At 45.2% G+C, this 24,451-nt stretch overlaps 1 protein-coding gene across 1 annotated transcript in view; it reads left to right on the forward strand.

Annotated features, from left to right (window-relative positions):
- The window catches only part of LOC115142227 (neural-cadherin-like), an 80,942-nt gene that overhangs the window by 46,918 nt on the left and 9,573 nt on the right, over positions 1-24,451 (forward strand). The window contains exons 12-26 of the mRNA XM_065005541.1: positions 1,659-1,908; positions 3,927-4,054; positions 4,208-4,394; positions 5,130-5,273; positions 10,318-10,601; positions 12,296-12,925; positions 13,041-14,037; positions 14,611-14,704; positions 16,989-17,182; positions 17,557-17,792; positions 18,844-19,121; positions 19,222-19,436; positions 22,131-22,258; positions 22,408-22,535; positions 23,798-23,909. Coding sequence (XP_064861613.1) covers positions 1,659-1,908; positions 3,927-4,054; positions 4,208-4,394; positions 5,130-5,273; positions 10,318-10,601; positions 12,296-12,925; positions 13,041-14,037; positions 14,611-14,704; positions 16,989-17,182; positions 17,557-17,792; positions 18,844-19,121; positions 19,222-19,436; positions 22,131-22,258; positions 22,408-22,535; positions 23,798-23,909 — 4,005 coding nt within the window. The remainder of the gene's footprint in view (positions 1-1,658; positions 1,909-3,926; positions 4,055-4,207; positions 4,395-5,129; positions 5,274-10,317; positions 10,602-12,295; positions 12,926-13,040; positions 14,038-14,610; positions 14,705-16,988; positions 17,183-17,556; positions 17,793-18,843; positions 19,122-19,221; positions 19,437-22,130; positions 22,259-22,407; positions 22,536-23,797; positions 23,910-24,451) is intronic.

Below are 24,451 nucleotides of genomic sequence, written 5' to 3' on the forward strand. Positions count from 1 at the left end.
GGTTCATTCGGCCATGGTTAATGTAATCCTTCCCTGTCAAGGTTGTGACTCTGTGGCTGTGTGGCAGGGAAAGGACAACATGGGCCTTAAAAGCTCTAGTGTACTGTACACACACACACACCACACTCAAGTGCACACACACACAGATACATACACACACATATACACACACACACACACACAGCATCATTGTGGCAGGACAAGTGGCAAAGAGAACATGGGTCTTAAAAGCTCCACCTGCTTCCTGCTTTTATAGGTCAGACCCTTTTGCTGTAGGGCACTGCACGTGAGCACACACACACCAACACACACATTCACCTGCTCACACACACATTCACACACAGTAGATTCCCGAATAACACCCCTCTTAAAACTTTCTCATGGTTCGCTAGTATCTTTGCCCATAGATGGTTCACACCATTATTTTGACATGTTTGGACAAGAGCTACAACTATGAATTCTTGAACACACTTAAACATACTATCCTTGAAATGGTGTGCTTACTTCATAGTGTCATCTATTTAATAAATGCTCTCGTTTATGGAGTTCGTTTGGAGGAACCCTTGAAGTAACAAATGATTTGGTGCCAGACAGCGTGCAGCTGTGACCCATAATGGAGTCCTCAGAACAATGAGAATCCTGCCTGTTGTCCCTGTGAGTGTAGGATGACGTCCTTCCAACCGCCCCATATGTTTCATACAGAAAGGGAAAGAAAACATTCTCACACCTGACCTCCATACTGGTATAAACAGGAAGGGGGGGGCACCAATTAGTGTGACACAATATCTGTGAAATCCCATTGATGGGCTCCCTCTGTACCTAGGTATGCGCGGCAGCGATATACTTCCCCGTATCATTTCCTGTCACTTTGGTTTTCTCTGCCACGGTTCCTGGAAAAGAGAGAGTGGGAGCGTTGTGAAAACCCTGCAGCCTTCATTTAGAACCGGATAGTCTGGAGCTGATTTTCCAGTGGAAAGTGTCTCCATAAAATTGCAATATCAGTTCAATAGGAACTTTGATGGATTAGACTTGTGTCTCCAATGTATTCCTGAAGTGGAGTCAGCAGTAGGGAGATGTTTGTGCTGATTTTGGCACAGCCAGAAGAGGACTGGCCACCCCACATAGCCTGGTTCCTCTCTAGGTTTCTTCCTAGGTTTTGGCCTTTCTAGGGAGTTTTTCCTAGCCACCGTGCTTCTACACCTGCATTGCTTGCTGTTTGGGGTTTTAGGCTGGGTTTCTGTACAGCACTTTGAGATATCAGCTGATGTACGAAGGGCTATATAAATAAATTTGATTTGATTTGATTTTAAATGGGTCCGCTCACTAATAATGCAAATTATCTTTAGGGAGCTTTGGCCAAAGCCAACTCCTTTTGTTATTCATTGGCTCTTTTTCAGTAATTCACCTCCAAGATAAACATTACAGCATGCCCAAGCAGGTTCCTCCTAGTTTTCTGTGTTGTACTTCAGGAACACACACTGGTACTCAAATGAACCTGCACAGACAAAAGAACACACTCACTCTGTTAAGACATTCATATGAACACACACACACACACACACTCATTCACTCTGTTCAGACATGCATATACACTTGCATATATATCCACCTCCCTATCCTTTCAGTAATGATGTCATATCCTGCTTCCTCTCCTCCAGACTATCAAGGCCACCTCGCCGCTGGGTGACTCTAGAGTGACCTATAACCTTGAAGAGGGTCAGGTGCCGGAGACCAACATGCCTGTCCGTTTCTACATCAAACCCAACAGGGCTGATGGCTCTGCCACCATACTGGTTGCTGAACCTCTGGACTATGAGACCACGCACTTCTTCACACTAAGGGTCAGAGTGCAGAACGTAGCTGCTGTTCCACTGGCCTCTTTTACTACCGTCTACGTCAATGTTACAGGTAGGAGACATTTTAACAGTGTGTATAGTGTACACTCTTAGATTTTAACAGTGTGTATAGTGTACACTCTTAGATTTGAACAGTGTGTATAGTGTACACTCTTAGATTTTAACAGTGTGTATAGTGTACACTCTTAGATTTGAACAGTGTGTATAGTGTACACTCTTAGATTTTAACAGTGTGTATAGTGTACACTCTTAGATTTGAACAGTGTGTATAGTGTACACTCTTAGATTTTAACAGTGTGTATAGTGTACACTCTTAGATTTGAACAGTGTGTATAGTGTACACTCTTAGATTTTAACAGTGTGTATAGTGTACACTCTTAGATTTGAACAGTGTGTATAGTGTACACTCTTAGATTTGAACAGTGTGTATAGTGTACACTCTTAGATTTGAACAGTGTGTATAGTGTACACTCTTAGATTTGAACAGTGTGTATAGTGTACACTCTTAGATTTTAACAGTGTGTATAGTGTACACTCTTAGATTTTAACAGTGTGTATAGTGTACACTCTTAGATTTTAACAGTGTGTATAGTGTACACTCTTAGATTTTAACAGTGTGTATAGTGTACACTCTTAGATTTGAACAGGGTGTATAGTGTACACTCTTAGATTTTAACAGTGTGTATAGTGTACTCTCTTAGATTTTAACAGTGTGTATAGTGTACACTCTTAGATTTTAACAGTGTGTATAGTGTACTCTCTTAGATTTTAACAGTGTGTATAGTGTACACTCTTAGATTTTAACAGTGTGTATAGTGTACACTCTTAGATTTTAACAGTGTGTATAGTGTACACTCTTAGATTTTAACAGTGTGTATAGTGTACACTCTTAGATTTTAACAGTGTGTATAGTGTACACTCTTAGATTTTAACAGTGTGTATAGTGTACTCTCTTAGATTTTAACAGTGTGTATAGTGTACACTCTTAGATTTTAACAGTGTGTATAGTGTACTCTCTTAGATTTTAACAGTGTGTATAGTGTACACTCTTAGATTTGAACAGTGTGTATAGTGTACACTCTTAGATTTGAACAGTGTGTATAGTGTACACTCTTAGATTTGAACAGTGTGTATAGTGTACACTCTTAGATTTGAACAGTGTGTATAGTGTACACTCTTAGATTTTAACAGTGTGTATAGTGTACACTCTTAGATTTTAACAGTGTATACTAGTGTGAACGCTGGATACATTTACTCCTGAGACATGCAACTTATGGAGACAACTGTGGTCATCTGTAGCTCAGTTGATAGAGTGTGGTTCTTGTACTGCCAGGATCGTGGGTTCAATTCCTGGGGTCTGTAAAATGTATGCACTCATGACTGCAAGTTGCCTTGGATAAAAGTGTCTGCTAAATGGATTATATTATATGTACAATACCTTGGCCACACCTTTTCATCTTGGGTCATGACCTTGCTGGAAGTGAGTTTTATGAGGAAAAGAGAGAGAGAAGACAGCAAGCAGGCTTGAGCAGTAGGGAACAGTGAAGGGCTTTCCAACACAACATAAATACTTGAATCTCCAGCTCAGTTAATGAAGGCGGGAGGCTGAGAGGAGGAAGAGAGGAGATTGAAAGGTAATGACAGGGAAGATGTAGTCCCTCAAAGCCTGTTGGAGGAAGGTGTAATCAGCTAGCGACAGAGAACACTAGCGGCTAAAATGACTGATTATTTAGCGATGACTCATACCACATGCGCCAGTGAAGGAGGCGGGAACACAAATATCTAGTTCTAATAGTGTGAAGAAAAGAGGGTATTCTTGTCTGACTTTGTCAATAATTGTATTTTGGGGGCGTTTAGGGAAATCACAAATGTTCCTAATCTCATGTATATCTAGAGAGTAGTCTTAAAACCTGGAGAGACAGTGATCTAAGAGTTGGGTTTGTCTACTTAGCATTAGCATTGTTGCGGGCAAAACAATAGGTGTGGTAGGACCTCTGTTAGCAGGCTCTTAATAGAAGGCCTGTATCACCTCCCTGACCCTGACCTCTGACCTGTCTCTCCCCTCTCCAGATGTAAACGACAACGTTCCCTTCTTCCTGTCCTCCACCTACGAGGCTACCGTTCCAGAGGGGGCAGAGATCGGAACATCGGTGGTGCAGGTTTCTGCTACGGACCTCGATTCAGGCCTCCATGGAATGGTGAGGACCCCTGCAGACTCTATTGCGAATGACTACATTTCCCACAATCACTTGATTTTCTTACCATTTCAAATTAGAATAATTCAACAGAAACACAATATTGTATATAATTTTGTCCTGATTTTGCATGAATGTTTTGATCTTTGTCTACAGATAAACTATGTGATCTTGAAGGATGACAGTGGAGACTCTCAGTACTTCAGTATTAACTCCTACACTGGGGTCATACACACCCGGGCCTCGTTTGACCGCGAGCAGAAAGGTTCCTACCTCATAGAGGTCCAGTCTCAGGACAGCTCTGAGTCAGCCAGGCCTGGACAGCAGGGCCAGCCCAACACTGGTGGGTATCTCACATACCTACACTCCTATGCATACACACATGTTTGCAGTCCATACACGGGCACACCTGTCCAGACAGGGAATCTCTGAGTATCATACTCTCTCAGAATAGGTAGCTCTGTCCACTTACCCACCCTCTCCTCCATCAACCCCCCCTTTACCTAACCAGTCAATAACACATCAGTCGTTTTCTAACCAGGCAGTAACAGGAACACACACAGAAACACAAACACACACAAACACACACACACACACACCAGCTGGCTCAATCCCTGATATTATAGCATGAACTTCATTCATTAAGACGTCGTTAGCGATGCGCTAATGGAACGAGCTTAATGGCTAATCGGGGTTTTGGGTCAATAATGACTCGCACACAGAGGTACAGCAAAAGAATAGTGATGCTACAATCATCCCACCAACACGCTGTTTGTTCAAGCCATCAAGGTCCCGCTAGAGTTCATATGGAAATGACTAGCTAATGCACATTATTCTCCCTTTTGCCCCTGTTGGTATTACACTGCTGTGTTCTGTGAGGTTAGATGGTTAATGCTTCTGTTTTCTCTTGCCAGGTGGAATACTTAGAGTAATGTACTCTCTTTTTAATGTCTTTGGTCCACATAGACCAAGCCAATGTAATTTGATGTCAGAGTACTATACATTAGTGTTGCTCTCTAGGTCCATGCTTCAGTTTGGATTGGTTGTTAGTAAAGATCCCTCTCATTGGTTCACACAGACACGGCCTACGTACGGATCCTTGTGACAGACGTCAACGACAACGCTCCGGCTTTCGCCCAATCGGTGTACGAGGTGAGCGTGGAGGAAGACAAGGAGGTGGGCTTCGTCCTCATCACCGTGACGGCCAATGATGAAGATGAAGGTGAGGCACATTGGGCTTGGTCTCAGGGTGGGGAGGGTTCAATCAGTCAACCTGGGTTTAGACTTTTTTTGTTGTTGAAAAAAACAGCGCTCACAATGATAAGTTAATAAGTCAAGTTATTGGTGCTAGTTTCCTGGGACGTAGTTCTAACATTATTTGGACAGCACTCTTTGTCATCCTAGTGTTTACTCCCATGGAAGATTATCTTTCATCTTTACAAAGGCCTTGGCAGATACAAGTCTGAAGACACCCGAACATAACAATTGAGAATTAAATGTAAGCACAATGTCAGTCCTCTGGGTCCAGTAGTCATAATGTCTTTGTTGAAGTGCCTGATACCCATAGAGGACTTGGACTCTAGTTGTACAGTGTGTGTTGATCCTGGTGTCGCTTTTCCTACTTGTCTGTTCAACTCTGTCTCTCGACTGTAATGGAATCACACACTCTCCCCCTGTCACTTCCCTCTCTGCTTATGAATTTCCTGTCCATATCAAGTTGAATGTTCTGTTGATGCTTTGACAGGCTCCACAGAGATTAAGAAAAGTATAGGAGGTATATTTATGTAAAGAATACTCTCTGTCTTTCTCTCTCCGTCTCTGACTCCCACTCTGTCACTCTCTCTCTATTCCTCTCATTTTCTGTCAGAGCGTGTTAGCAAATCTCTGTGGTGAATGTGGGAGGTATGGATGCGGCCCCCCGAGGTAGTCATTTGATGTTTGTCTCTTTGTTTCTGTTTGTCCCTCGTCTCTCCTCCTCTGAAAATTAATAAATAAGAAAAACAGTGTGCCGTCTTAATGACAACGGTAAATCCTTTGTGGGAGTAGATGTCGATCGTTGTTTTGGTGGAAATGACACCTTCCATGCTGCCGACGCAGGTGTTGAAATGACATCTGATTTAATGGGCTGCTACATTACATTTAAAGAGTTAGCAAATGACTAAGATGAGAAGTGGGGCCACCATCTTGAATTTAGGGTTTGTTTTTGTTTTTCCTTTCCAATGTTCAGTTGAATTAGCAACTGTCTTGGCTCTGCTTTTTATCCCTCTTCAGACACCCCTAGCCTGATCCCTTGGCGGATTTGTAAAAGTATACAGCCCAAAAAGACACTGAAGCAGAATTAAGAAGTGCTAAGTTAGCAAACTTACCGCAAACAACAACTATAATTCCCTCCCAAATGCTCCGGCTTAGCCCGCCACCGCTCTGTAGACTTTACCCCAATTCGCCATCTCAACAATGTGTCCCTCTGGTAATTAGGGAAAACGTTTCTCGCAACGGAGAGACAAGAGTGAGTGGAATAAACTGCCGTGGTGGCCATTTTGTTTCCCCCCCGGCCTCCCACGCAGGTGTCCAAGCAGGGAGATGATCTGTATTAGCGGGGAGATTAGCTGTAAAACATGACACGATCCCTGGCTAAGCGCTAGCCTTGCTGAGCAGGCAGGTCTTGAGGGGGAGGTTTGAGCTCAGCCACTCCTGGCTATGCTTGTGGTGGTGGAAGTAGGGTTGATGTCTGCCTGTGTTGTCTAGTCTCTCGTCTCGTGGTGTTTCATCTCAGATCCTCTCGTCTCATTTCTCATATTTCAGATCGGCTCATTTTGTGTCTCTCCTCTCCTTCCCTGTCTTGCAGCTTTCCTGGCTCATCTCTGGTCTTTCCACTGCTTTCTCTTTCTCTCTCGCTCTCTCTCTCTCTCTCTCTCTCTCTCTCTCTCTCTCTACCTCTACCTCTACCTCATTATTCTGTCTTTCCCTTTCCTCCCCTCTGTTTTCTTTTCTTGTGCTATTGTCCCATTTTCCGGGGTCGAGTAAGTCAGTTCAGTGTCCCATGTTGGTGCTGGAGGTGACAGTGTTCCTATAGATCAGTGGTTGACTGTCACACTCCACAGCCCTGTGATACATACACACACAGCTTAGTGAAACAGTTCAGGTGAAATCACCTCAGTGTTCATTGACCAGTGAAGCTTGCCTGCCCTGATGTCTATCCGCCCTCTCATCACATCATCACACACTCACACAACAACACACACACACACACCCACTGTCGTTGGTCCAGGTGTGCATGTGTGTGTGCTTCCGTAATAGGATTAGTCGATCTGACCTCCAGTTTATATATGGTCCCCTGCTCTTAGAGCCTCTCACCACCTGTCAACATCCACAAACCATTGAGCATTATAATGATTACACACACACACACACACACACACAAAATATCCATACAACAATACACCTTTATCGTGCTAGTGGTGTGACAAGACAATTCACATCTCATAACTCTCCCATTACAATCTTCAGCTGAGGTACTTCCATTGGTTTCTCTGCTACCTCTCTTTACCAGCCACCACTGTTCCACCATTCGGTGGATGCTACTCCTCAACAGAGATAGTCAAGTAGACAAACACATGGAGAGATCTGTTTCATATGATAATATCCTTACTTTTGAGTCTGATGCCCATATACACTCTCCTAATTCCAATCCCCCTGTGTATTTCATTTCAAAGCACATCAAGGGCACTTTTCCATGAAATCCCAATATTTTCCCATTACACTCTCAGTGGAAGTTGGGGAATTGAAATAATTAGGGAACAGATCCGTGGGGAATAGAGGGGCCCCTGATTAGTTTCAGCATCTTTTGTTGCAGACAGACATCCTTTTAGGATCGGGTTTCTATCCCAAGTGGAAAATGTGCCGAATTAAGAACTTTTGGATGGGCTTTAACAAGATCCATTTTTTTTCTTCTGAGGTTGACATTGGAGTTGAGTTGAGCTGAAGGTTTGGCAATAAACAGATATAGGTTGTCGAGCTTAATGGTAAGCAGATTGGGTTAGGGGATGGGGTCCAATGCATGGAGTGGTTGGAGTGGGAGGTGGGGATATGCTAGTGACCTTAATCAGAATTTTGGGGCCTTCAGTGGAGCTCCTGCTTTGCTAAGGATGAAACCACTTAGCCCTTGAGCCCCTGTCCACCCCCCTGATGTGCACAGTTGCCCCCCTCACCAGTCTTACTTAAGGGGGGTTAACCATATGGCCAGACTGATCATTAGGGTTGTGGCCGGAGGCAAAAGTACAGGAACTACTTCCCGCCACCCAACACACACTCACACACTTACTCACTCACCCAACACACACTCACACACTTACTCACTCACCCAACACACACTCACACACTTACTCACTCACCCAACACACACTCACTCACTTACTCACTCACCCAACACACACTTGCACACTTACTCACTCACCCAACACACACTCGCACACTTACTCACTCAACCAAAACACAATCACACACTTACTCACTCACCCAACACACACTCGCACATTTACTCACTCAACCAACACACAATCACACACTTACTCACTCACTCAACACACACCCTCTTGGCGAGTCTCACGGCAGATCGTGCTCAGAAGCTTTGACGGGCAGCGCACATAAGCCCCCTCCACACACACTCCCGATCGGAGCATGACGTGTCGTAATGAAGGCCCGACATGTCTCACACAGATGGTGTTTGTCTCCTAAAATCTCCTCCGTGCTGGTAAACAGGGCCCGAGCCAGATGCAGACAGACAGGGAGTGTGGGTATGTGTGTGTCTGTGAGAGAGAGAAAGAGAAAAATAAAGAGTGAGAGAGAGAGAGAGAGAGAGAGAGAGAGAGAGAGAGAGAGAGAGAGAAACAGTGTGTGTTTGTGTTTATGCGCATATGTCTGAGCGTGGGGGTGGGAAGCTGGTGCAGGAACTAGTACAATATGAAATGGAGATTGTTTATGGAATGGAATGTGTCATGTTTAGTGTAAATCATCCAGCCTTGTGCACATCTGCATTCTTGACAGTCCTTTTCATACATCTCTACTCATCAGACTCCTAACTACTGTAGAACCCCAACCATGTCCTTATTCAGCTCTTGCATAGCTTTATAAGGACTAGTATGAAGGTCCCACTGTGGAGCTCCGAGATTGAGCACCCAGCACTCTAACATGACAGACACCAGCAGTCCGGATTCAGACTCCTTTGATCCCATCTCATTATTCCCATTTCCCAGACCGGGAACACCATCCTGACCTAGCCCTCTCCTTTCCGCTTCTGATGGGGTATCTGATTAGGGTTGACAGCGGTAGAGTAGATGAGGTTAGAGCGGAGGAATGGGAGAGTGAAGAGGAGAGGAGATAAGATATTTGGTGAGGATAAGAGAGATAAATGAGATAAAAGAAGAGAGGAAGTTAGAAAGATGTGTGCATGCATGCGTGAGAGTATTCACAAATATGTACAGTACCAGTCAAAGGTTTGCACACACCTACTCATTCAAGGATTTTTCTTTATTTTTACTATGCATTCCAGGTGACTACCTCATGAAGGCTGGTTGAGAGAATGCCAAGAGTGTGCAAAGCTGTCATCACGGCAAAAGGGTGGCTACTTTGAAGAATCTCAAATATATTTGTTTAACACTTTTTTGGTTACTGCATGATTCCTTATATGTTATTGAATAGTTTTGATGTCTTTACTATTATTCTACAATGTAGAAAATAGTAAACATAAAGAAAAATGGAATCAGTAGGTGTGTACAAACTTTTGACTGGTACTCTATGTTCATTTGTTGTGTGTATTTTTAACTGAACCCACTGAGGACATGAAGGGCCAGGGAGGGAGGAGGACGGGTGGTGCCTGAGACAAAGTTGAGGTGGGGGTGGGTGAGACCAGCCCTCACTGCCTTCTGTATTCTGTCTAATGAGGCCCACTGTGAGAGAATCTGATGTTTTCCTCCGAAATATTTGATAGTCGGATGGCATTGTGTGACTCAGAGAGGGTATTGGGTGGGTTGTTCTTTAATGTGGAGGGCTGTTGGAAGTGTGAGGTTGTTTTTGAGTTTTTGTGCGGCACGTGTTTGTACGTGTGCAGATTGTCAGCCTGTAGGCTTGTGTGTGAGAGTGAGCACACACATACCACAGCATACTGCCTGTAACTATGTCCTCCTTTCTCCTCCTTTATCATGGACTACTAGTTCTACCTTGTCTAACCAATAAAAGCAATTTTGAAACAGCCATATCTCCTTGTCCAGGTGCCAACGCCAAGCTCCGCTACCAGATTACCTCTGGCAACACCATGGGCACCTTTGACGTGGAGCCAGAGGTGGGGACCATCTTTGTGGCCCAGCATTTAGACTACGAGATGGAGCAACGCTACGAGCTGAGACTGGTGGCCTCCGACGGGAAATGGGAGAACGAGAGCCTAGTGGTGGTCCAGGTGGTGAACCGCAACGACGAGGCGCCCGTCTTCGGCCAGACAGAGTACCATGCCGCTGTCACAGAGGAGCTGACCGAGCTGCCTGTCTTCGTGCTGGAGGTCAGATGTCATACATACTATAGGCCAGGGTTCCCCAACTGGCGGCTCATGGGCCGAATTTGGACCGCAGGTGGTTTTATTTGGTTCCCCAAGTTTTCTGGGCAAATTTGTTTTTCAATATTTTATTTTCAACACCAGGAAATCAGCTGCAAATTATTTTAATTTTGGAACTGTGACACGTACTAGAGAGACACCCGTATACAAATGTAAGCAAGGTTTGAAATGATTATGTTTTAGTCTTGCGCTCAATTTTCAGTTTATTTGTAATTATGTACCGGCCCCTGACCATCCGCTCAAGAAAAGAATTGTCCCGCGACTGAAACTAGTTGATGATCCCTACTATAGGCCATACATACTGGTTTAGCTCTTATAACAGCCACATAAACCGTGCATTACACCATTAGGTTGTTTCATTAACTTACAGAGCCTCCTGTCTTTAGCTGGAGGTCAGAGGCCATTCATACATAGCCCCTTTGTAACAACGACATATGACAACTGATATTTGAAAGCCTTTTTTGATCAAGCTAAACTTGCTGTGAGGAAGTTCTGTTTTATACATGCAGTATTAAAACATTTAATAGAATGGAAGTGAATGCAGTGACATTGTCCACCCATTGATGGAAATGTGGCTTTGGTTTCACCTCTCAAGTCACATAATATATACAGTAACTCATCGCACATGTGGACATTATGTGAAATCAAATAGGCTCCAATGTTATACTCCTATCCTAAAGTGTTGATACCTAATACTACTCAACATGAGCACCGACAGTTTACCCACGATAAATAGTTGTGGAGCCTCCTGCTTTTTCTTAGGCTTTCATTGTGTACCCAGTCTAGTTTCGTCACACCTATTCCCACTAATTCCCAGTAATATTGTATGTGCATGTCGCCAAGGTAAATCAGATTAAAAAGGAGTACGATTCATGAGGGCATGGAAGTAATCCTGGAGAGAGAGGCATGTGTCACAGTATTCAACCCAGGGCGGCTTTCCTGGAGTTGGAATTGATTTGATGTGCACTCAGTTCCCCTCTAATGCACTTAATAGTTTCCAGTGTGTGGCAGGCAGCCATCCTCTCCCCGAATTTCCTTCGCTCTGTATATGAATACAATCCTGCCGAAAGAAAAAAGATAGGAAATCCAATTTGAAATGAGTATTTACCTGGCCTTCGCTGTCGTACGCCGCACAGTGTCTCGATATTGTCTTCTCATTGCATTGTCAGGAAATGGAGAGAGAAAAAAAGATAAACTTTCAAAGGCTTTTGTAAACAAACCCTCCGGTGAGAGGAGAAGAGAGAAATAAAGAAAGTGTATTTCTTCTTTTGCTGGCATTTATTAACTTTTAATTGCGTTGTGCGTTCTGGTGATAGATGTGGGGGGAAGTGTCTGAGCTTGTCCTTCACACAGAGATAACATGAAGGCAGGTTAATTATCTATAGAGGAAACAAGGACAATGGTCTTCTTTTTGTTGCAAGGCAACAGACTGTATATTGGCTACTGCAATCAATGCTCTTTTCATGTCCTATTTTTGGAACCAAATGGAATCTGAAGAGGCAGAATATCCGTAAATCAACAGAATTGGTTAAATCAAATTGTATATTCATAGTTAACTTCATTGAAAAGAAAAATTCACAGCAGACTCTATCCGGCCCTACTGTCTAATGCAATTTTTTTTGTGGGTTTCCTGTTTGTAGGTTTCAGCAACCGACCCAGACCAGGAGGCAGACCAGAGCGCCCTGCGATACTCACTCCATGGCCAGGGAGCCGGCAGCGAGTTCACCATCGATGAGCGTACGGGCCGCATCTACGCCCAACACCGTTTGGACCGTGAGGAGCGCCCAGCCTGGCGTTTCCTGGTCCTGGCCACCGATGAAGGAGGAGCGGGACTCACTGGCTTTGCTGACGTCCTTTTGGAAGTTCGTGACATCAATGACAACGCACCAGTCTTCCCATGCCCGGCGCCGGACGCTTCAGGCTGCTTTGTTGGCCACGTGCCTGAGAACTCTCCCGCCGACACCTCAGTGATGGAGATGAGGGCCACGGATTTAGATGACCCCAAGGCCGGGAAGAACGCCATACTGACCTACCGCATCGTACAAAACGTTCGCAACGAGATCAACCTCAATCTGTTCTCCATCAACCCTTCAACTGGAACCATCAGTACAGTTCTACGGTCTCTGGACCGTGAGGCGGAGGACCGCTATCTGGTTGTGGTTGAGGCCAGGGATGGTGGGGGCTTGTCCGGGACTGGAACGGCTACTATCATGGTATCAGATGTGAATGACCATCCACCAGTCTTCACCCAGAGGGTCTACACTGCCCAGGTTTGTTCACCTGCTCAAAACACACCTGTTCCCCCCAACACTGTTGCTCTGTAATATGTTTGATGAGTATTTTGTTATCAATATTTTCATGTAATTTTTTTATCAACATTAATAGGTGACAGAGGACCTAGAGATAAACAGCGAGGTACTGGCAGTCTCCGCCAGCGATGGCGACCAGGGTGAGAACGCAGTGGTCACTTTCAGCATCGTCGGAGGCGATGAGGACAGGAAGTTCTTTGTGGAGACGGACAAGGCGAACCGGCGTGGTGTGGTGCGGCTGAAGAAGAAGATGGACTTTGAAAAGCCCCACGAGAGAACGTTCAACTTGACTGTGAAGGCAGAAGACGCAGACTTCTTCAGCCTGGCATACTGCCTGGTTCAGGTGGAGGATTCCAACGACCACGCACCCGTCTTCTTCCCACAGTTCTATGAGGCTCCTGCCATGTCTGAGGACGTGTCTGTTGGCACCATTGTGGCTCAAGTCACCGCTGCCGATCTGGACTCAGGACTAAATGGCCGCTTCTCCTACAGCATTGCCAAAGAGTCTGACCCCTACGGGCAGTTCCTGGTGGACCAGTCAGGCTGGGTGGTAGTGGCAGACTCTCTGGACCGGGAAATGGTATCCCAGCACAGACTCATGGTCCTGGCCACCGACACGGGCATCCCGCCACTCACCGGCACCGCCATCGTCATGGTTACTGTACTGGACGTCAATGACAACGGGCCAGAGTTTGAGGTGCCCTACAAGCCCATTGTGTGGGAAAACATGGCTGCCCCCCAGGCGGTGAGAATAAACGATACATCCCTGCTTCTCCACGCAGCCGACCGCGACTCCTCACCCAATGGTGGACCATTTTCCATCCGTCTCCTGATGTTAACCTCCGATGCTACCAATTTCAACCTGACTGACCTGCGCAACGGTAGCGCTGCACTGACTACCCTGCGAACCTTTGACCGTGAACGCCAGAAGGAGTACCGCCTTCCCATTCTCATGATTGACAGCGGCTCTCCCCCAATGAGCTCAACCAGCACACTGACGGTTGTCATCGGCGACAGGAATGACCACGCCCACTCTCCGGGCCACACAGACTTCTTTGTGTACAGCTACCAGGGTATGTTTCTCCAGTATTCTGCTGATGTTGTTACAACACTACATGTCACAGTTGAATGCGTATGGCCTCTTGAAGCCCCACATCACTTATTTAGTATTTCAGGCCATCTGTCAGCTTGCTGTTACTGCTGGAAAAACTCTGCTTTTCTGTCATGTATTTTTTGTACATTCTCTGTAGGTGTTTTGCCAGATGAAAGTACATTAACCCTCTAATAAGAATTCATCATGTATTTCCAAAATGCCATGAAGCAAACAATTTACTTAAGCTTAAGTCCCAGGTTTGATAGGCATATAAACAGGAGCCATTACATGTTTTATTTTATTTCACGCCTAAGGGGATTACAGCACTCCATTTAGCTTTTTGGAGGGAAAACGGGAGCTAACATGCTGTGTGCACTTCCCCTGCTGTGTCTTCAAAACCGTGTCCATATGTGCCAACGAGGTGACGCTCTCCAACTTATCTTCTCCCCTCCTCCTCTCTCTTTCTTTCTTTCTTTCTCTCACTCTGAGAGCTTTAGGTGTACCACAGGGTGGTGTTGTCTTCCCGCACCTAATTCTGAGTTTTCCCCCGTAGGTGTTCTCCCCACAACAGTGCTTGGACAGGTTCAATCCCCTGACCTTGATGACTGGAGCGAAAAGGTTTACAGATTCAAAGGCAAACCCCCCAGGTACTTTGATCTCCTCACTAAAGTTGGAATGAACCCCGGCCACAGAGAGGAAAAGAGAATACGACAAAAAGAGTGTACAAAAAGAGGGGAGAAAAGTGTGGGATTGAAAGAGAGAGACAGAATGTAAAAGGAGAGAAAGAGAAATGTTAGGGGAAGGAGAAAAAGGCTGTGTGAGAGAAACAGAGAAAGTAGAAATAGATTGGAAGAGAGAGAGAAAGGGAGATATGAATTGTCAGGAGCACCATTAATAATACTTCATAAAGAATTGTATTGAAAATTCTCAGTGAAGCGAGGAACGACGCTCTGGTTTTGTTTGATGGGTGCGCAATGTTTGGTGTGCACTGAAAAGAAGCTGATTACGCTGCTCGCACCTCTCCCTCTAATGAGACACCTGTAATCTGGAGAACTAGTAAGCACACGAAAAGATGACAAGGAACGACAGAGAGAGAGAAAGTGAGCAAGAAAGAGCCATTACCATGTTGAATCCCCAGTCAGCAGATCCCAATGCATCTTGAAGGACCAAACTATATGGATCATCTCATTATACCTACCAGCCATCCCTGTAGATGATGATTTGAAGCCTATTTGTTTTCTGTCTCCAAAGTGCTGTGTTGCATGTTTGCCCCGGCTAGCTCTGCAAACAGGGATTTGTTAATGTATTACATTAACCTGTTAACCTGGTCTCCCGGGGAGAGAAGACATAACACATATCTCTCCCCAGCTCAGCACCTCTTCGATTGGGCCAGCCGGTTTAATTTTCTTATGGCTCAGTTGATTACCTCGTTTGGCCTGACTTCTGAAGGTCACGGGCCATGCATAACCAGAATTTACTGTTATGTAAGAGAGCTACGGCACCTTTTCAAAACTCTTTTCAAATCAAATTAAATTGAATTAGTCACATGCGCCGATTAACAACAGGTGTAGTAGACCTTACAGTGAAACGCTTACTTACGAGCCCCTAACCGACAGAGCTGTTTCAAAAAATCCGGATAAGAATAAGAGATAAAAGTAACAAGTAATTAAAGAAGAGCAGTAAGAAATAACAACATATACGGGGGGGGGGGGTGGCAGTACAGAGTCAGAGATCAGAGATGTACGGGGGCACCGGTTAGTTGAGGTAGTATGTACATGTAGGTAGAGTTCATTAAAGTGACTATGCATAGATGACAACAGAAATTGGCAGTGGTGTGGAGAGGGGAGGGGGCCATGTGAATAGTCTGGGTAGACATGTTTGATCGTGGGCCAGTGTGTGAGGGTACTTACCTTGGTGTGCCATCAAACAATGTGATGCTAAAACAATAACGTAGCCATAAACATGTGTATGTTGCTCCAGTTGTACAAAGGCTCTATAGAGCTGAGCTTACATACTGTACTGCTTCTTTCTTTGTCCACATGGGCATTCCCTATTCTTAGAAATGCCTTGTCCCCCCCCCCCCCCCTCCATCTTCAGTAGAGACGGAAGCTTCAAAAACAGAGACATTTTGAAAGACATCAGATGAACTCCTTGGCATTGACCTCTAACTTGAGAGATGAGGAGAGAGTGAGGTAGATGGAGATAGTCACAGCAGAACCATCATCATTCCCTTGTCATGATCTGAGCCAGTGATAAGGACCAGAGTGGACAGGGGCCAAGTAAATAGAGGGATGATAGATGGAAGGGGAGAGAAGATATGAGTAGATAGCTGGGAAGGAGAAGAGTCACTGTAATAGAGGGAACAAGGACAAGTGAGTAAGAAAAGTTAGAGAAGTGAGAAGTAGACTTTAGGAGCAGGATAGGGTAGAAAGTTCTGCAGTATTAACATGGGGCTTAGGTCGGGCTGGTGGGGTTAGTGTAGTGAGAAGGTGTCTAAGGGGAGTAGACAGAGAGACGTAGAAGGAACCCAAGAGGCTGGGAAAAGGTTTTTGATAGAGTGAACACTGAACTGGGTATGCAGGGAATAGAGAAATGGAGTTAACAGGGGGCTAGGTGGGAGGAGGGAGGTGTGTTGGTAGAGTGGGGTTGCATTGATACTGATAGTGAAGCCATCTATAATGCATGTGGCTGTCTCCCTGGACAGTTCAGTGTTTTAATGTGAGATGGTGAGCATGGAGGGAGGCCAGGGATAGTCCTGCATGGATGAACACCGGGGGGACTACTGCTGATCTCTCTTACTCTCTGTTCTCACCCCCCCCTCTCTTTTACTTCTATTCCCACTACCTCCCTTTTCTTTCGATCTTCTTCCATTTCTCTCTCCCTCTATCTCGCTCTCTCCCTCCATCTCCTCCTCCCTCCTCCCTCTCTCAGCGGGTTGTTCAGTCTGAACCACAACTCAGGCCAGTTGATTATCAGAGAGGGGGCCCCTGTGCCGGTGGGTTCCTACAGCCTCGAGGTGCGTGTCTCCGACAAGACCTGGCCCGACGTGACCTCCACTGCAGAGGTCGTCGTCATGGAGCTGGACGAAGAGGCGGTCCAGAACGCTGGCTCTTTGCGCCTGTCCAGTGAGTGTTTTGCACCCTAGTGTATCAGCCAATATTCTCACTTTTCACTATTTTTCGTGGTCACTGACCACAGCCCATAAGGAGCTAATGCTGTCATAATGTTTCCATAGTAACCGTGTCACGTGATGACATGCATGTCAGAGTGCTGTGTGGCAGGCTTTCTTGTATCTAATAGGTCCCTACGGTCGAGGTTCATATCACCCCCAGACACCAGCTGAGCATTTACATACATCCGACTGATCTGTTCTATCATTACCTGTAGAACATTGGGCAGGGGAGTGTTTTGCAAGGAACATTCCACTTTGTGGTGTGTTGAACTACAAAATGATGAATTGAGTGTCCTGACCATTCAACCCCCCCATCCTGTTGGGCAGACATCACAGTGGAACAGTTCTTCAGTAGTGCACCGGGTCAGGAGAGTTCTTTCTCCCGCCTGGGTCGTCTCCTCTCCGAGCTTCTCCAGACCGACCGGGACAACGTCCACGTCTTCTCTGTCGCCAATGGCAACCGCCAGGGTGAGAGCAAGATCAACGTGTGGTTCGCCGCCCATGGCTCGCCGTACTACAAGGCCGAGAAACTCCACGGCAATGTGATGGCGCATAAAGCTAAGGTAAAGACGAGATACACACTAAGTCTCTCATATAAGAGTCTGAATACGCATAAAGCTAAGGTAAAGACGGGATACACACTAAGTCTCTCATATAAGAGTCTGAATACGCATAAAGCTAAGGTAAAGACGGGATACACACTAAGTCTCTCATATAAGAGTCTGAATACGCATAAAGCTAAGGTAAAGACGGGATACACACTAAGTGTCTCATATAAGAGTCTGAATACGCATAAAGCTAAGGTAAAGACGGGATACACACTAAGTCTCTCATATAAGAGTCTGAATACGCATAAAGCTAAGATAAAGACGGGATACACACTAAGTCTCTCATATAAGAGTCTGAATACGCATAAAGCTAAGGTAAAGACGGGATACACACTAAGTCTCTCATATAAGAGTCTGAATACGCATAAAGCTTCACACTAGACAACGTTACAAACATTCACACTATCTCACACACAGTGATGCACTACTAAAAAGAAACTCATATTTAAAATCTCACACACACTTAAACACACACACGGACACCATGCTCAACAACATACATATTTCATCACTCACACGCGCACACATTTAAACTCTCACACACACTTAATCACACGCGCACAGCGGCGGTGTGTGTAAATCTTTCATGTCCATTTAAGGCATGAGATAGCAGCTGGTGACCCAAGCTTGTGCCGGGGGGAACAGAAAGGGAGAGAGATGGATGGAGAGAAAAAGAGGGATGACAGGAGAACACGTCTGAGTCTTTATGAAGTCCTCACTCGTCCATAAATCCTAAACTGTTTTGTAGTGGGTGTTGCGCTGCCCAGAAGCAGTTGTTTATACACTGAGTGACAGTTTTACTGCTGCCAGTTAAGCCTGGGTGGAACTGGTGAGTTGCTTTTAAGCCATTGGAGTCAGATTGAGTCAGAATGAATTCATCCAGAGACATCACCTGGCTGTAAATTAAGACTATGAAAGACTGATATGAAGATGATATCAAACCAATTTGATTTCGCTGACAGGCAATAGACTGACTCTCTCTTTCTCTCCCCCCCTCCTCTCTCAGTTGGAAGCAGCGCTGGGTGTGTCTATCTCCCAGGTGGGTATAGACGAGTGTCCCTACACAGACTGCAGTCAGTCGGGCGGCTGCAGCAGTGACGTCACCTTCAGCCTCACCCCCACAGCCCTCAGCTCCGGGAACACCTCTCTGGTGTCTGTCTCCGCCTCCTCTGAGGCACGCTGCGGCTGCAGGGCCAGAGAGAGCCTGCACCAAGCCTGCTCCTCCTACCCCCGCAACCCCTGCCTCAACGGAGGTACCTGTCAGGACAGCGAGTTGGGATACAGGTATAACGGCCAGAGACAGTTGGACCAAGAGCTCTCGCTGTTAGCATTAGCATTAGCATTAGAAATAACACGTTTGCAATGTTTCTCCCCTGCCGTTCAGGTGCAAGTGTCCACCCATGTTTGACGGGCCTGAGTGCCAGCAGACCAAGCACACCTTCCGCGGCCAGGGTTACGCCTGGTTCCCTCCCATCAGGCTTTGCTTTCAGAGCCACATCTCATTAGAGTTCATAACCGAGTCAGCCAATGGGCTGCTGCTCTACAACGGCCCTCTAGGCCCTGCCCAGGCCGGAGAGCAGGAGGACTACATCGCTCTGGGTAAGAACAGACAGCCTACATGTAGGGCCTGAACAGAAACAACCACACCATAGTCCAACCCACTTACTCCTACTTCCTACTTTCAAGGTGTCTGGAAATTGATAGGTAAGCAATATGGGGATTGACTGACAACCAGCACTCTTGATCAAACCTCTAGTGAAGGTGACATACTCATATCCTCATAAGCTTGCTTGCTTCTGAAGCTAAGCAGGGTTGGTCCTGGGCAGTTCCTGGATGGGAGACCAGATGCTGCTGGAAGTGGTGTTGGAGGGCCAGTAGGAGGCACTCTTTCCTCTAAAAATTATCCCAATGCCCCAGGGCAATGATTGGGGACATTAAAGATCCCCATGGCACTTATCGTAAGAGTAGGGGTGTTAACCCTGGTGTCCTGGCTAAATTCCCAATCTGGCCATCAAACCATCACGGTCACCTAATAATCCCCAGTTTACAATTGGCTCATTCATCCCGCTCCTCTCCCCTGTAACTATTCCCCAGGTCGTTGCTGTAAATGAGGACATGTTCTCAGTCAACTTACCTGTTAAAATAACAGGTTAAAACATTTAAAATAAGCCTGCGTCATATTCAGGTACCTATAAGCCATGTGGCTTTTATGTCAAGTCATGTCCCCCCTAATCCTAATGTCACATCCCAGTGGTTCTACAGTGCCTTGCGAAAGTATTCGGCCCCCTTGAACTTTGCGACCGTTTGCCACATTTCAGGCTTCAAACATAAAGATATAAAACTGTCTTTTTTTCTGAAGAATCAACAACAAGTGGGACACAATCATGAGTGGAACGACATTTATTGGATATTTCAAACTTTTTTAACAAATCAAAAACTGAAAAATTGGGCGTGCAAAATTATTCAGCCCCTTTACTTTCAGTGCAGCAAACTCTCTCCAGAAGTTCAGTGAGGATCTCTGAATGATCCAATGTTGACCTAAATGACTAATGATGATAAATACAATCCACCTGTGTGTAATCAAGTCTCCGTATAAATGCACCTGCACTGTGATAGTCTCAGAGGTCCGTTAAAAGCGCAGAGAGCATCATGAAGAACAAGGAACACACCAGGCAGGTCCGAGATACTGTTGTGAAGAAGTTTAAAGCCGGATTTGGATACAAAAAGATTTCCCAAGCTTTAAACATCCCAAGGAGCACTGTGCAAGCGATAATATTGAAATGGAAGGAGTATCAGACCACTGCAAATCTACCAAGACCTGGCCGTCCCTCTAAACTTTCAGCTCATACAAGGAGAAGACTGATCAGAGATGCAGCCAAGAGGCCCATGATCACTCTGGATGAACTGCAGAGATCTACAGCTGAGGTGGGAGACTCTGTCTATAGGACAACAATCAGTCGTATATTGCACAAATCTGGCCTTTATGGAAGAGTGGCAAGAAGAAAGCCATTTCTTAAAGATATCCATAAAAAGTGTTGTTTAAAGTTTGCCACAAGCCACCTGGGAGACACACCAAACATGTGGAAGAAGGTGCTCTGGTCAGATGAAACCAAAATTGAACTTTTTGGCAACAATGCAAAACGTTATGTTTGGCGTAAAAGCAACACAGCTCATCACCCTGAACACACCATCCCCACTGTCAAACATGGTGGTGGCAGCATCATGGTTTGGGCCTGCTTTTCTTCAGCAGGGACAGGGAAGATGGTTAAAAGTGATGGGAAGATGGATGGAGCCAAATACAGGACCATTCTGGAAGAAAAACTGATGGAGTCTGCAAAAGACCTGAGACTGGGACGGAGATTTGTCTTCCAACAAGACAATGATCCAAAACATAAAGCAAAATCTACAATGGAATGGTTCAAAAATAAACATATCCAGGTGTTAGAATGGCCAAGTCAAAGTCCAGACCTGAATCCAATCGAGAATCTGTGGAAAGAACTGAAAACTGCTGTTCACAAATGCTCTCCGTCCAACCTCACATACCCCTCACATACCCCAAGTGACTTACAGCTGTAATCGCAGCAAAAGGTGGCGCTACAAAGTATTAACTTAAGGGGGCTGAATAATTTTGCACGCCCAATTTTTCAGTTTTTGATTTGTTAAAAAAGTTTGAAATATCCAATAAATGTCGTTCCACTTCATGATTGTGTTGATTCTTCACAAAAAAATACATTTTTATATCTGTATGTTTGAAGCCTGAAATGTGGCAAAAGGTCGCAAAGTTCAAGGGGGCCGAATACTTTCGCAAGGCACTGTATATGTCCCTAAAAGATTAGTCCAGTTTGGCCTTTAGAAAGGCCTTACATAACCTGTTTGGTAGCCCAGTCGCATTCATTTATGTCATTATCGAGCCTGCTCCAAGTTCCCCCGCTCCGGGGATAGCAAATCAAACATGGCTGCTGAATTGATTGCGGTGAAGCATTTTTCTCTGGTTCTGCTCAACCGAGGAGCAGTATAGAACACAGAGGTTGGTCAGGTCACACACCATGTAGTCATACACACTTTCACACGCATACTGTTAATGCAACATTAAGGCGGCTTACTCATCAATGTAACTCTGTATATTGGTGAGTCAGCCAGTTTCAAGCGCTTGGTGGCTAGATTGGCTTGTTTCCAAGAATGTGTTTGTGAAAATGACTAGATTGATTGATGGAGAATCAGAATATGTTTCCACTGTTATGTGATCTCAAGGTGATTATCTCTCCTCATCCATGTTTCCTGTCTCTCTTCCAGAATTGAGGAATGGTGTTCCGACCCTCAGCATCAGCCATGGATCGGGATCACTGACACTGCAGCTCCCAGCGAGATCCACCGTCACGGACCGCCGATGGCACCGCCTGGACATCGTCAGTGACGGAAAGGTCCAGACATATTCCCAGAATGGTTGGGAGGAGGGAATGGTTGGGGATTGGGGAATAGCCGAAGGGGGAATCCTCATTGGGATGCTTACATTATGAACTGAGCTAGGACCTGACATTCTTGGTGGTGCTATATGATGTGTTTAATCCAGGCAGTTCAACTGATCCTAGACCAGTGTTCGGGGGCAGTGGTGAATGAGGTGGAGGGTCTAGTGGTGGAGGTGCTTGAGACAGACCAGTCTGGCTGCAAGGCTTCTGGAGAGACCCCTGGCAACCTGAGGTAAGAGGAGACAACTGTAGACCACTAGACTACTACAGACCACTGAAGACCACTACTGACCACCCATATTATGCACAAGCTAGCACTAGCTGGGTTTCTATCCAATTGGCGACAGATTTTCATGTGAATATTCTAAAATCAGCTAAACACAAACTGATGACATAGTGCACATAAAAATATATTTTGCGGTCAAATTCCCACGTACTGAATACAAAAATACAAGTTAAATGGGTTTCAATCGTATTTTAAACTCTACTGATGGTTTTCTCTCAAAAAATGTTTTTGTTATATAGCGAGTGTGCCCACTCTGGTATTGGCATGTGCGCTCTAGCCAATAGCGCTATCTGCACGCTGTTAACTAGAGAGCACATATAGCCTACATGATGAGATTATTATTGTCACGTTCTGACCTTTTATTTCCTTTGTTTTGTCTTTATTTAGTTGGTCAGGGTGTGAGTTGGGGTGGGCAGTCTATGTTTTGTGTTTCTATGTTTGGTTTCTGTTTCGGCCTAGTATGGTTCTCAATCAGAGGCAGGTGTCGTTAGTTGTCTCTGATTGAGAATCATACTTAGGTAGCCTGGGTTTCACTGTTGGTTTGTGGGTGTTTGTTTCCTGTGTCAGTGTTTGTGCCACACGGGACTGTTTCATTTATGTTCACTTTGTTATTTTGTATTGTGTCATGTTCAGTTTATACTATTAAAACATGGACACTTACCACGCTGCGTATTGGTCCGATCCTTGCTACACCTCTTCAGATGAAGAGGAGGAAATCTGCCGTTACAATTATTATGGACAAAAGAGCGTGATTATTTGTATTTGTCAATTGGCAGCCAAGCATCGATCATCATGTCACCAGAATAAGACCCTGGATATTTATTGGAAAGGAGCTTCACGGTGCACTTTCACCACCCTGTGAAGTTCATCACCAACCTATTTCATCTGTAGCCTAATAAATTGCATGCTTTCTCGACGAGTCGTAGTGGGAGGACTACAAAACATGTCATTGTGTGACTCCAAGTTTACTTCAATATAATGATTTATTATATTAATATTTGTGCATAAAAGCGTTTTTATCGACATTTCTCGTATAATTAATTTTACCGACACATAAAGCATTTTTTTTTTTTTGGTCGACATTTGGAAAGTTTACCGAAAAATGTTTCCATCAGGCCTGTCATGACATTTTTGATCCATCATGTACTATGCTTGTGAAAAATGTTGGATGGAAACCAACCTTCATCTCCCTCTCCTCCCCATCCCAGGTTCTTGAATGTGAACCAGCCTCTCCAGCTGGGTGGGGTGAAGGTGACCTCCACACACAGACGCTACAAAGCTTTCACTGGCTGCTTCAGGAACCTGGTGGTCGATAGCAAGGTAACCTCTCTACCCTAACCTCTCTCTTCCCCCCCCTCCCTTGCGTTCTCTTTCTTTCTCTCCCTCTGCATTAAAGTCACACATCCTCCTCTTCCTCCATCACCTTTTATTTCCCACTTCTCTAGTAGTTCTATCCTTTCCTCACTGTCACAGTGTTTTCATGCTCCCCGTCAGAGTGACAGAGCTGTCTATCCGATCAGACTGATAGTGACAGGTTTATGAACAGAGCTGAGAGGAGATGGAGACTGGCAGCTGTATTAATATACCTGGGAAGAAGAGATGCTTTTTAAAAGTCTGTTTACTCTATGGGGTTGTCAATATTCATTTGTTTGTGAGTGGGTTTTTCCTACAGTGTTTTGAGACGCAGTGTATGTGTCTTCCAGTTGGGAGAGTGTTAGCTTCTCTGTCTCTTTTGCGACTTGTGTGTGGGAACGCGTCAATCTCTTTGTGTCTTCTATTGGCACTGGCTGAGAGTGCCGGGGGGGGAGAGACGGTCGTTTGAGCACAGCTTATGAACTGGGGCCAAAAAACGATTTCAAAGT

This window comes from Oncorhynchus nerka, linkage group LG3, assembly GCF_034236695.1.
Source record: "Oncorhynchus nerka isolate Pitt River linkage group LG3, Oner_Uvic_2.0, whole genome shotgun sequence".
Lineage (NCBI taxonomy): Eukaryota > Metazoa > Chordata > Actinopteri > Salmoniformes > Salmonidae > Oncorhynchus > Oncorhynchus nerka.